This window comes from Palaemon carinicauda, chromosome 2, assembly GCF_036898095.1.
Source record: "Palaemon carinicauda isolate YSFRI2023 chromosome 2, ASM3689809v2, whole genome shotgun sequence".
Classification (NCBI taxonomy): Eukaryota; Metazoa; Arthropoda; class Malacostraca; order Decapoda; family Palaemonidae; genus Palaemon; species Palaemon carinicauda.
Window position 1 is genome coordinate 8954828 of NC_090726.1, and position 13964 is coordinate 8968791.

Sequence of the window (13964 nt, forward strand, 5' to 3'; positions counted from 1 at the left end):
CTGTACCTCAAGAGATGGGACGATTGAAAGGAAAAGTATAGGCCAGTCATCCTTACTTTCATCCCAGTATTATTCGCAACCTCATCCTTTGATGTTTCCACACACCTGTCTAAAGAACCTCCATCACAAAAATTCTTTGTGAAAGCTAAAGAGATACCAATATTTCTCACATTGTGAGCTTTTACACATCTCCCTTCCGTGGAAGGTGAAGTGAGCATTTGAGAGACCTCTCTCAGTCAGAACAATATCTTGTCCTTCCATTTTCCCATGCTCACAAAGAGATGTTGCAAGTGAGGTCTGACTGTCCTCATCCGCTTTGCACCTCAGTGCTCTGACAAGACACAATAACAGCATCTCAAAGGCTCCTAATCTGAAATGATAAAAACCTGGAATCGAGCAACAACGGATTTTGAGTTTTAGCTGCGAAGTCAGTCAAAGGAGAGCAAGACCTGCCTCCACCTATTTGAATGGGTGATGTTGAATGAGAATCCATGGAATTCACGGACTTGTTAGTTGATGCTAAAGTAAGCAGGAAAATCACAAATTTTAAGTACTGTAATTTGTATTTTTCCTAACAGTACTTACCTCGAACTACTTTCTTAGGAGGATCTGGGATCTCCTCATTAACCGACCAAGAATTTTGCGTAGTTCCCCCTCTCTCCGTTACCTTGTCGGGGCGCTCCGGGGCGGAAGGATACTCGCCCTGGGGAGCCCTGGGGTCAGCGCGTGAGGAAGCGCTGCTAGGCCGTCAGTAAACATCTGGTCGCGGCGTAGATATCATCTCGCCGCTCTCTCTCACTTATCCCGTCCAATCACCTTGTGTACCACGTGTTTCTTTGTGTTCCTCATCCCTTGTGTCCCACATGTTCCTTTGTGTTTTTCATCCCTTGTGCACCACGTGTTCCCGTTGTGTTCCTCACCTTTCCCTTGTGTTCTTGTGTTGCTTGCGTGTTCGTTTTCCATCATTATGGAATCCCAGCGCCGTTGCCCCGGGCTACAAGCTGGTAAGTCTTGTGGAGCCTGGCTTTCTAAGCCAGATGTCGACCCGCACACTCTGTGCTCCTCGTGAGGCTCCTCTCAATGGTTTATAGGGTCCCCCCCCCTTCAGGGAACATAAAATCTTCACCATGTTCCACGACGGTGGACTCGCCTCAACTGGAGGTAACTCCGTTTGAGCATTGAAACTTCCTCCAAGGAAATATCTACTCCCTTTAGTCTAAAGACTTTGCTCAAGACCGATCCATAGCCTTTTTCCACTAAAATGGAGCAGAGTTTCTTCTTGCAAAGGTTCTAGAACAAAAAGTTTGCAATTATCAGAACAGAGGCTCTAAGAGGAGTGACACCCCTCTCACATCACCAATCACAGAAGACAGCCCACTTAGGCTGGTAGACTGCTGCAGAGGATCTGCGTAGGTATAAAGACATCTGTTGCACAGTCTCTCAAGAAAAGCCTTCTAACTAAATATTTTCCACTCATGGAAATGAGAGGACCCTGCTACTCTGTGGAAGATCCTGGCATGTGGCTAGCATAGCAGATCAGGGGAGAACAGGTAGTTCTATCAGTGTCTGTTAAGAGCAGCAAGGTCTGGGTGCCAATCCATCTACTGCCACTACAGTGCTATGAGAATTATCAGTAGGTTTGTCATACCTAAAAGTCTGTATACGACTTGTCTTGGTAGGCAAACGGAAAGGCACGTACTGTATGTCGAGGCCATCCCCATGGATGCTGGAATGTGTCCTTGAATGCTGCTTCTGGGTCTGAAACTGGAGAGGAATAAATTGGTAGCATGTGATTCAAAGGTAGCGAATAGATCCACTGTTGCAGATCTCCACAAAGTCATCTCCATCCCTATGACGACATAAAGACCGTTCTGGCCCAGCAACTGTATATGAGACTTTCTTCTCAATTTTTCCACTACTACGTTTCTTTTGCCAGTGTAATTGCATTGAATTCTGCCCATCTGAGTCCTCACAGCTAGACGGCACAGTTATAGACCCACAGTTGGTCCTTGCTTGTTTATGTAGGACACTACCGGTGTTGTTGCTCATCAACACCACTGAATGTCCTGTCAGAAGAGGGCAATATTCCTGGAGGGCTAAAGTGGAGGCTTTCATCTCTTGGAAGTTTGCGTGCTCATAGTGTTCTTGACTCGTCCACGTATTTGACTCCTGTGCTAACCAAGGTGAGCTTACCATCCTTCCCTAGATGCATACGTAAAGAGGCGGCATTCCGGTGAAGGTGAGCTTACCATCCTTCCCTAGATGCATACGTAAAGAGGAGGCATTCCGGTGAAGGTGAGCTTACCATCCTTCCCTAGATGCATACGTAAAGAGGAGGCCTTCCAGTGAAGGTAGGAAGAGTGGGCATCCATTAAGGAGCTTTGTTTCTTCCGTCAGCACCAAAGTTCCTTTCTGGACTCCTCCCCTATCCGTACTGGAAAGAGCAGATCATCCAGATGCTGTGACCAGGATCTTTTTAGTCCCCACTGCAGGGATCAAAGGTGAGATCTGCCTCAGGGAACTAACCATTTTAAGGATGTCAAATGCCCAAGAAATTTCTGCCAATGGCACGCTGGAAGGAGGGACTGCTGCAAGAATGGGACAGCTATCTTTCGCACGCGTAATATCCTTTCATGAGATAGGAATACCTTTCCTTGTACTGTCTATATCTATCCCGATACACTACCTTTTGAGTAGGGGATAAGATGGACTCCTTAAGATTTATCATACACCCCCTCTCTTGACAAAATGAGAGAACACTGTATAGGAGATGAACATGAGCTTCCTTAGATTCCGCAAGATTCAGCCAATTGTCAAGACAGCGGAGCAGACGAATTTCATTGGCATGCACCCATGAGGAAGCCAGCTCAAAGATCTTCATGAAGACTTTGGGCACTGTTGACAGTCAAAACGCAGGACCTAGAATTGAAACTCTCCCCTGCTACTACTACTTGGAAGTACTTCCTGTGGTGGAGGGGTGAATAGGGATTTGTAAGTATTCGTCTTTCAAGCCCAAGATGACAATGAAGTCCTAAGGCTTTACTGCTTATCAAACTGTAGCTGTAGTTTCCATCCTGAATGATATCTGCTGGATGATCCCATTCAGAGCCGAGAGGTCGATGACCAGTACCCAGCCTCCAGACAACTTCCACACAAGAAAGAGTAGACTGAAGAAGCCTGGAGAGCTGTCGGCGACTTCCTGATGTGAGCCCTTCTCCAATATGGCTCAAACTTCTGTTTACAGGGAAAGATTTTCTGACGACTCCTGGCGATAGGATGATGATGTCACCAGGGGAAGAATGGGGGGGAGAGAGGAGACCAGATGTACAGGAGGAGGTAAACGAATCGAAAGGCATCTAGAGAACATCTCTCTGCACTATGAAACAATCACCTCCTTCAGTTGACCTGCAGGCATACCCCACTGGTGCTAAGGTTGGGGAGTACCCTTCCCAACAGATGTGTTTTCCTCTTCCTTTCCCCCCGCCCTTACTGCATCTCTAGTTCTGACACGAGGAGAAAGACTGTGCTGAAGGGTTTTCAAGGATAGACTATTACCAATAGGTCCCATCTCGCTAAATTGGTTTCCAAGTCTGTGACAATTGAGCAGTTGTTTTGCCTGTCCCGATGGTGTAGGTTGAGGCTGTAGAAAGGACACCAAACACTGCAGGATATAATCCTGAGTTTCCCTCCATTTTTTGCTGCCACCTCCAACCCTTAAGAGATATACTCAAGCATTTATCATGCCCATTCTACTTCTACCTTATATTCCATCTAAGGTTCAACAAAAGTGCACTTACTATACTAAAGCGATCTGGCATGCCATGCAGATAATTTTGAACAAATACAAATACGTGGAACCATGAACACCAATGATGAGGGTTTTAAATTGCAACCATAGCACAGTTAAAAGGAGTAGTTTTTCTAAACTATTATCAGTTTATGAAGGAATATGGCAGAGGAGATGACTCAAACCAGAGGCATCATCTAGCGTCTAGCACTGCCAGATCAGAGATTGTATGGTAAGGCCAGAATTGTTGCATTTTGGCTGTAATGTACAGCAGTTTGGAAAACTATTGAAATAACCAGACACTTTTAAGAATAAATGTTGCAAATAATTTCAAATATGTACTTACTTTATGGGATGATATACCATCTACAGGCATGGTGAGACTATCTGCTATCACTTCATAACTCTGCGTTAAATGATAAACCACAATCTTGAAAGCTGGAGCCATCTCCGAACTAACTGGAACGGACACAGTTTTAACACTGTTTCGACTGATTTTGTCCAGCACTTCTTGGCCAGCATAAAGAATCATTTCCTTAGCCATGATCTTAAAAAGAAAAGAAAAATCTTAATCTCTGACCCCAAATAACAAATTAAGAAAACCGTGATCTTCAAAGTTTAAGATAACAAATCATAGCAAAAAAATGTTTTCAGGAAAGTAAATAGGAAATACTTTAGTGAACTATAAAATATAGCATACATGAAAACTGAATTGCTCTTCTTTAAAAAACAAAGGAATATGTTCCTCTAAGCATATACTAATATAAATAAATCCTGCTATAAAAAGTATATTACATATGTTCCCAACTTAAAATGATGAGGACATTTTAATATGTTCATCTACATGGCATATATGAATAGCATAACTCCTCACCAAGTAATTGAAGGATTCCATGTTGAAATTTGAGCGGACATGAAAAACCACAAACTCTCCAACGCTCACTTCTTTACTACTGGTTTCAACGCCTATGTACTGTTCCTGTAAAACAAAGAGTTTTGTTAAGATACAGAACAGAAATATGGACAGTATCTTAAAAAGTAGACAAAAATCTTTGGCTCTTCCTAATTAGACAATTACGGTAGTGTAAATGCAATTCTGTCTTACCTTCTTTGAGTAATGTGCCAGAGCTTCTGCACTTGCAGCAGCAATAGAACCTTCATCATCTTCATAGTTTGCTGTTAGCGTTAATGACGCAGTTTTGTCGGGAACATCAACGACGAAATGAAAAACTCCTTTTTCACGATAACCCTAGAAATAAGTTTCATTACCAGAGGGGCTTTCATTAGAATAATCTTATTTCAGGACTTTCATCAGGCTGACCAAAGGGATGCAAGAACTTGCTTCCATAATTTCTTAGTGAAACAAAATTCCTAAATCTTGGAACTTTCAAGTTCACTGATAAGCTCGCTAATACCAACTGAAGGGGTTGAGTATTTTCATCAACCTACATTTCACGGTCTCAATCCACTTACTTATTGCTTTTTCAAAATTTAGTTGAGTAAAGGGAAATTTAAGTCTATAAAAAGAGATACAGAAACACTGAAGAAATTTAAAAATTTAAATCTTTCATAAAATAAATTATCAAAATGTAATCAGTCAAAATTTTCATATACCTGGAACCTCTGGTTTCTAAGGAACAGGTCCAACTTGCGTTCCACCAACTGGTGTTCCGACAAGTAGCGTGCTCCCGAATCATAATCGTAATCGTAGTTGTAGGCAAAGTCTTTCAGTTCATAACCTGGATACTTATTTTGATACTCTTGGGCTTTACGGTTGTAATCCCAAGAATTCCGAAGGAAGCTCATCTCCTCTTCGTCAGCATCAACTCGTGGTATCTGGAAAGGGGAAGAATTGAAACACAGTTAACATTAAAATTAATCTTAATCTAATAGTTTTCAAACTGAAAATCTTGAATGATATACATCTTAGTATTGGTCAGAGATTGAAAACATTAAAATTTTGTTATAAATCTCATTCTGACCAAGTACCAAATTATATCACTTATCATGAATAGGTTTACATATGTAATCCCTGAGTGACCCTGAACTGCATTGCTGAATGAATATGAATCATGTTATGGAAATGTTCATATATCTTAAGACTGTTAATTCAGGAATGAACCCTTGACATGAAATGAGCTCTCCTCATCTGATCTATGAATCCTCTTCTATACCCTATTCTCAGATTACCTGGGTTTTCCAACTGTACCCTGTCATGGTATTTTCATATCTACTACTGTAATGCATATTTATTTTTCATCAACTCTTATAAGTCATAGGTTTGAGGTAAATATGACAAACTTATAACAGAGTTTGTATTTTTCCTAACATAAAACCCGAATTCTTTACTATAGGAGATATTCTAGCGCGAGCTGGGAAATATGGCATAAAAACCTTAACAAGGTCGTTAACGACCGGGCAGGTAGTAACCCACCTGTTAGTGGTGGGGGGACCGCCAGTCGGTAGCTGCTATTTACCTTCAATTGGATTCTAGCTAGGACTATTCTAGGGGGCGGTGATGGAGGGAAGATTTGTGTAAAGAATTCGGGTTTTGTATGTTAGGAAAAATACAAACTCTGTTATAAGTTTGTTATTTGTTCCTACACTTGATACAAACCCTCATTCTTTACAATAGGAGACTTAGTCTTGAGGCTAGGGTGGCCAAGGAGTTCCCTATTCCTAGGGAAGACAGTCCTCAGACTAGACTCTTTTGAAGCCACAATCTTCCGTTGATCTTCTTTCTTTGTAGATCCCCATAATCTCAGCACGACTGAAGGTTTATAGCTTCGTGGAAACAAATGTTTCAGGATGAAGTGGGTCAGGAACATTCGACTCGGACCCCTTCAAACTTAGGATTCCCCCAACCTTGAAAAGGGGATACCTCGTGACCACGAGTATAACTTATACCCTGTGGGAGGAATCAGATGAGTATCATACCTTATTTCCATTGGCGAGCCCAGCTGAAACTGGATACAGACTAGAATCCCCAGATGGGAGGGAGAAGGAGACAAAGAAGATAGATGGATGTCCTTCTTAAAACCTAGTGTAACCCAGTATCCTCAGCCAATGGCTACTGTCCCCTGAAAGGGTGTAAGGTAGGTAGGTAGGTACAGCACCCATTGACCTGTCACAATAGGCCCTACAGAAAGGGTATCTAGAGACCCATGTGTCACGTCGCTCAAATAGTGAGCGGAGAATGTAGATTGGCATTTCCAGACCCCAGCACTTAAGACTTGGGAGACTGAGAAATTTCTCTTAAACGCCAGTGAGGCAGTCACTCCCCTCACTTGATGGGCTCTGGGTTGAGCTGCCTCTGGGTCTTCGTGAAAAGACCTCACAATAACTCTCTTGAGCCAGAAAGGGATGGTGTTGCGAGAGGTTCTCTTCTTTACCTTGTTGGTACTAAGGAAGAGATGACAGAGACGTGGTCTGAAAGGTCTGGTGCGCTTCAGGTATTTCTTTAGCACCCTGACTGGGCATAGTAACGACTGGTCGGTATCCTGTGTTACCTTATTGAGGCTGGAAAACTGAAATTATCAAAATCTCTCATCGGTAGATGAAGGATTACGAGTCTAGCCACCAAGCCCGGTACAGTACGAAGTTGCGACACACTTCCCCCCTATCCCCTAGAATGGGTGACGATGTAAGACAGACCATGTAGCTCACTGATCCTTTTAGCCGAGGACAGAGGTACGAGAAAGACGGTCTTAAGGTTCAGAAAGTAGCCTGAGGCCCTTAAGGGCTCATAGGGCAACCCCTTCAGGGAACGTAAGACACGTCTCACGGTGATGGTCTAATCTCAACTGGGGGGGCAAGATCACTCAAAACCACGAATCAACCAAGGTGATGTCTTCTGAGGAGGAGAGGTCAACCCCTTCTCAGTCTACAGATGAGGCTCAAGGCTGAGCGATAGCGCTTAATCGCCGAGACTGAGAGGAGCTTTTCCTCACTGAGGTACAAAAGGAAGTCTGAAAACTACTGATTCCTTTCTTTTGAGAACCTAATTGCTCCAAATGGTCGCTGTTGTAGCGGTTAAGAAGTCCATTGTCTTGGCCCCAGCAGTTAGGACTTCCTGTAGGGACTGCATGGAGTCTTGGTTTGACAAGTCCTCGTGGCTCGCGAGGTAGCCGACTGTACCAGACCACGTGTCAAGCCAAGAAGGAGCCCCAGAAGGGACATTAAAGCCGCTTCCATTGCCGAAGCTTCTGTGACTGAGAAGAGCCTGGAAGAGTAGTGTCTCTTCGAGGATTAGCCCGGTGTGAGCCTCGCCGTGATCAGAGGAGATGGGTTGACGTCTCTGATCTCGTAAAAGGGCTTCTGTCTCCTAAACGGGAATTTATTGGATTCCTGAGACTTCAGGGAACCCGTTTCTCCCGCGACCGCCTGCGATACCTCCTCAGACGGCCTGCACGGTGAACAGACCAGTTTAAAGGTCACTCATGAATGACAGAGGCAAGGGGCAGTGACATTGCACTAGCAGTTAGGACAATGCCCTAGAGACTGACCATATATTATATGGTCAATGACCAAGCCTCCTCTCCATCCAAGCTAGGACCAGGGAGGGACAGGCAGTGGCTGCTGATGACTCAGCAGATAGACCTATAGGCTCCCCAAAACCCCCCCAACCTTAGCTCACAAGGATGGTAAGGATGCAGACACTAATGACACTAACGAGTCTGAGCAGGACTCGAACCCCAGACTGTCAAACACCAGTCAAGAGACGTTACCAATCAGGCCACAGCCAGAAGATCAATTCTGGTCTTAGGGTTTGGGGTGGACGGCATAGCCTGTCTAAGGCTGGAGCGTCAAGAGGTTGAGGAGACAGATGCAAATCGCCTAGGCATGAGATATTACACACAGTTCTTAGAGTCCTTAAATAGGAGGATTCTAAGTCCTTCGACGGCAGCTCTTCCGAGGAATCCTCAGGCTGCACTTATTCCTCGTGTGTTATTACAGGTAAAGCGGAGACGCGAGTAGCACACAAACCCTATGTTTTACCCCTCGCATCTTTCTTATCGAAAGGGGAAGAACGGTAGAAGTCGGAGTGTCTGGAGGTAATGGCGAAGACCGTTGACGAGTCGGAAGACTCTCTGTCATAAGAGTAAAATACTTGATGACGATGGTCACGCGTATAGCGCTAATTGTGTGCGTGCGCGGACACTTTGTGCTAATTGTTACGAGAGCCCGACAACTCAGCGTAACTGAAACTTGAAGGTTCCAAGTCTTGTGAACTCGAAAGTCCAGCGTGACAGAGGCCCGAAGGACTCCTAAGGTCATGAGAACCCGTAGGATCAACATGACCAGAGTTCAAAGGCTCCCATTCACGCCCGCAGAATGGGTGATCGTCACGAGACCCCTCGGGGTCAACGTGAGAACCAGTAGGTTCAAAAAGACGTCTCCATACAGTACGAGGGGGAGAACATCAGGGATGAAAATAACTCCTCCGCAAGGTAGGTTTGTTCTCCCGAAGAAGAACGTCACTTAAGACAAGGCTCTCGCTCCGCCCCTGGAGGAGAACCAAAAGCGTAAGGGGGAGGAGCATTGATCGGCAAACTCCTACAAGTTTTCTCTCGTGAATGGGAGGAAGGTTCTCCCAAAGGAGATCGCCTAAAACAAACTTTCTCCCTGCTCTATGGGTAAAAGTGTAGGCGTAATAAACTCTCTCTCGCGAACGAGGGAGAAGTCCTCTCAAAGGAGGATATCACCTAAGGCAAGTTTTCTCCCCGCTCTATTTGAAAAAGTGTAGGTGTAATAATTTCTCTCTCGCGAACGAGGGAGAAGTCCTCCCAAAGGAGGACATCGCCTAAGACAAGCTTTCTCCCAGTTCTATGGAAAAAAGCATAGGCGTAATAATCTCTCTCTCGCGAACGAGAGAGAAGTTCTCCCGAAGGAGGACATCGCCTAAGACAAGTTTTCTCCCAGTTCTATGGGAAAAACGTAGGCATAATAATCTTCTCGTGAACGAGAGAGAAGTCCTCCCGAACCCGAAGGAGAACATCGCCTGAGCCAAGCTTACTCCCAGCTTTTATGGAAAAAAAGTGTAAACGTAATAATCTCTCACGAACGAGGGAGAAGTTCCCCTTGAAGGAGGAACAAGCCTTAGACTTGCTTTTTCCCAGCTCAAGGGGAGAAAGCACAGTCTTCGGGGACGAGATAGCAGAGGCAAAACTCGTCGAGCTGTCCGCAACTCTTCGCGAAGGAGTGAAGGTTGCTGAATGGCTGAAGTGAGGAAGCTCTCCCTCGGAAAGGGAGTGGTTCTCTCACGCAGCCCAATTCCGAGGGAGGTTATCACTTCCTCGTAAGGGGAAGTTCTCCAACCCTGGAGGCAAACCTCCTGGCAGCAATCTATCCTTCCCAACAACAAGTTGATGAAGTTGCAGGTTGACAACGAGTACTACCTCGTAACATAGGCAACTCATGAGCTGCCACATGAGGCGCAGGATAACGAAGAGCGGCCGAAGCCATCGGCATTGTGTTCTACATCGCTGCCATCTGGGTGTTTTCTTTTAGCCTCTCTTTAGCCTCTCTAATACATTTCCCCTTTTCCTCCTGCTCTCAACCGAAGAGAAGGGCCGAACCCCTGCATCTTCTTCCGAGGTTTTCGAGAGAGTTAACTTAACTCATTAGGGAGCAAAGGAACTGGAGAGGTTGTCCTGTCTGAAACATGAGAGCGAGGGATTGACCCCGCGAGTGTATGACCGGAGATTTGCGTGTGTAGTGCTAATTGCGTGCGAACACCTTGCGTGACGGGACTCTGAAGACTCTGCCATAAAAGTAAAACTCTTGATGGTCATGGGCGCAGTGTTGGTAGAGCGCACGCGAACACTCCGCGCGACAAGAGTCCGAAGACTCTCTGTCATAAGAGTAAAACTCTTGGTGACTTGTTTCACGAGAACCCGAAGGTTCAGCGTGATCGTGTGTGCCCCTAGAGGTTGTGTTGCGAGAACCCGAAGGGTCAGAGCAACAGGAAACGGAAGTTTCCCTTGTCACGAGACACCGAAGTGTCAGCATGACTAAATGCACGAGAACCCAAGGTTTCAGCTACTTGAGTTGCGAGAAAACGAAGGGATAGCACACCGCGAAAACGAAGGGATAGCACACCGGGAAACCGAAGTTTCCTTGTCACGAGACCCCAAAGGTTTCCTTGTCACGAGACCCCAAAGGGTCAGAGATCGAGAAGTCGAAGGCGAGAGCGATCTTCTCTGAAGATAAGGAGTGAAAGCGAGGAGAAGCGCTCTTTCTGACTTTTCTAGAGCGAATGGAGACCCTCAAACTATTATGCGAAGAAGAGGGTTCGAGGTCAGGACGTGCTTTGCCCTTGGCCGCGCTCCTGGATTCTTAGATGATCCCTCGCAAGAGAAAGACGACAGCGAGGCAGAAGGATGACAAGAGGGAGCGCTCTTCTTAGGTTTGTGCCAAGAGCGCTTATAGTCTCAAGGGGAAACAGAAGGCGAGGAAGAGCGAGAACGATGATGTCTCTTCCTATATCGCCTGCCTCTTCGGCGAGAACATCTAGGTGAAGGCGCGCTAGCTCTCCTTTTCCTCTTCTCTCTCTCTCCTGACCCCCGAAGAGGACAATGACGAGGAGGAAGCGCTCTTCTTATGTTTGTGACGAGAGCGCTTATAGTCTTGCGGCAAGACATCTCGTGAAGAGATAGAAGGCGAGGAAGAGCGAGAACGATGATGACTCTTCCTATGTCGCCTGTGTCTCCGGCGATAACGTCTGGGCGAAGGAGAGCAAGCTCTCCTTTTCCTCTTCTCTCTCTCCCTCCTAGCCTCCGAGAGGCCGAGGAGGAGGAGGAGGAAGTACTGCGATGTTTGCGCTTGCGACATTGTAATTCGTGGATGCGCAACGGAGTGCGAAGTAGGCGCCGCAGGAGCTGAAGTTACTATATCCACTAAAACTTTCGTGGGCGAGTTGATGGGAGGTAGGCGAGGTCCGGAACTCCCGAAGGTTCCAAAACAGAAGGGACCTGAGGCACTACCTTGCCCGCGAGGAACTGGTTCCAAACTTCCTCCATAGGAGAACAAGGAAGTCCAAGGGCAGGCCATACCGCTCGTACATGATCTGGAATGGAAGCAGTTACAGAGTCATTCCCGGTGGCGGAAAGTATTGGCCCACTGGGGGAGGCAACGTGATCCGCCTGACCAAGAGGAATGGGGATTAAATCAATGGTGCCACTCTTCCTCGACTTCCCTCTGGAGGGAGGCAGGCAAGGAAGAGAGAAAGGTCTGAAGGGAGAGATCGAGAGGCCGAAGAAGAGGTCCGTGACTCCTTACCTTCGACAGCGATCCTGGAGGTAAAGAGTCATTCTAGGACTTCCTATTCTACCTCTCTTGAACTTCTCCCACTGAGAGGGCGACCACTTCTACATACTTGGCAGGGGGAGCCTTCAGAACACCTATGACCTCTGTACCCAGGGCATAGGGAAAGAGGATCCACCTCCAGCGGTGACATAAAGGTGCCCAGAACACTTCCTCATAATAGAGAACATCACATCTAACAAAGAAAAAAGAAAAAGGATACAGTAAATCAAAAATCCAAAAAAGAAAGGCTAGTCTGCCAGTCAAATAAAAGCAGGAGCAGCAGTGTTACCACTGCGACGGCTAGAATTTGATTGAAGGGAAACAGCAGCTACCAACCGGCGGTCCCCCCACCACTAACAGGTGGGTAACTACCTGCCCGGTTGTTAGCGATATTGTTAAGGTTTTTCTGCCGTATTTTCCAGCTCGCACTAGAATATCTCCTATAGTAAAGAATGAGGGTTTGTATCAAGTGTAGGAACAAAAGTACTTTAAGCAGTCCATTAATAAGAAATTAATAAGGGACAATTTTAAAGTGAAAAGGAAGAGCTCAACCTTTTGAAGAATAAAATTATTAATTTTGAGAAACAACACAAAATGCTCAGTATTCGTAACTTGGAGTGAAATAAATGATTCAATGAAGTGTTAACGGAAAGAAGAAAATTGCAGAGTAAAACTTCTTAACACTTGTACATCTTATCAACTTTACTCTAAAATTACATTGGCAGGTGATAATGACAAAACTTTTACTACACATTGACCATTTCCCACCCAAGATTCAAATTATAAAGAATTCAGTTAGATACCTTCACTTCCAGAACCGTAGTTCTGGATCCTGAGAGGGAAATAGCGTCTGCTTTCACAGTTAGGCTGGATGAGCGAATCTTCTCGACATCCAAAGGCTGAAGGTCATGGTATGATACAGCAACCTTAAAACCGCAGAAAAAATTCATTATTATGTAAAGCATTGTAATAAGTACCATAGACATATTTTGCACTAAAACTACAGTAGATGGTACATATTGTAACTTCAATATTACACTTCACTCCAAAGAAAGCAATGTATTAAAATTTCTTCAAGTAGCATGAATAAGTGATAAAAAAAAATTGAGCAACAGAGCTGCATTTTCATAATTATAAATCATTTATGTCTTCAAATTCAATTACAATGTACTTAAATTTCCACATTTACCTAATAAAAACTGCATTATACTCGAGATAAAATTTTGTCCAGACAAAAATTCTTTTAAGTCATAAATACCATGACTGAATGCTGATAGTAACAAATACTTCATTCACATCCGTTCAATAATGTTGAACTACCCAAAGCATTTATTAAAAAGTTCTTAGGACAACCTAAAGCATTAAGCTTTGGTACATTCATAGGGAACATTTATGCATGACTACCGGCCTAGTGATTTTGGATACCCTGGTATTTGCAATTGTTTAATTCGCAATTTTTCTCTATGTTAAATTGTCTAATCCCATGCAATTACAAACTCACAATAATCATCTGTCTTTTCACTTTTAAAACATTCTCGCTTTGTAGAGACAAAGACAGCAGTTTAGTACATAAAAGGGAGAAGCTAAGATTATATAAACCCCCCCTCTCTCTCTCTCTCTCTCTGTATATAATTCCAACTGCCATAAACACACTCACTCACTCTCTGCTCTTAGTATTCTCCCTTGTTAATAATTCCAACTACCACAAACTTATCTGAGAGAAATTCTGGTAAGTGCTATCAAATGCACAGTATTTGATCCTATTTTTTTTTTCATTTATTCATATAGTATTGCCATACTTTATCCCTTCATTTTCATACTTTCTTGTTTTCCTTCCAAGAAATAACATTGAAATGTTTTCTTTGTCAGA

General features: G+C 44.5%; 1 protein-coding gene across 1 annotated transcript in view; it reads right to left on the reverse strand.

Moving 5' to 3' along the window:
• Positions 1-13964, reverse strand: part of LOC137623218 (CD109 antigen-like) — an 83251-nt gene that overhangs the window by 37605 nt on the left and 31682 nt on the right. Inside the window, exons 8-12 of the mRNA XM_068353938.1 lie at positions 12898-13020; positions 5402-5623; positions 4893-5036; positions 4662-4766; positions 4134-4334 (exon numbers count right to left, since the gene is read on the reverse strand). Of these exons, the coding sequence (XP_068210039.1) occupies positions 4134-4334; positions 4662-4766; positions 4893-5036; positions 5402-5623; positions 12898-13020 (795 nt within the window). The remainder of the gene's footprint in view (positions 1-4133; positions 4335-4661; positions 4767-4892; positions 5037-5401; positions 5624-12897; positions 13021-13964) is intronic.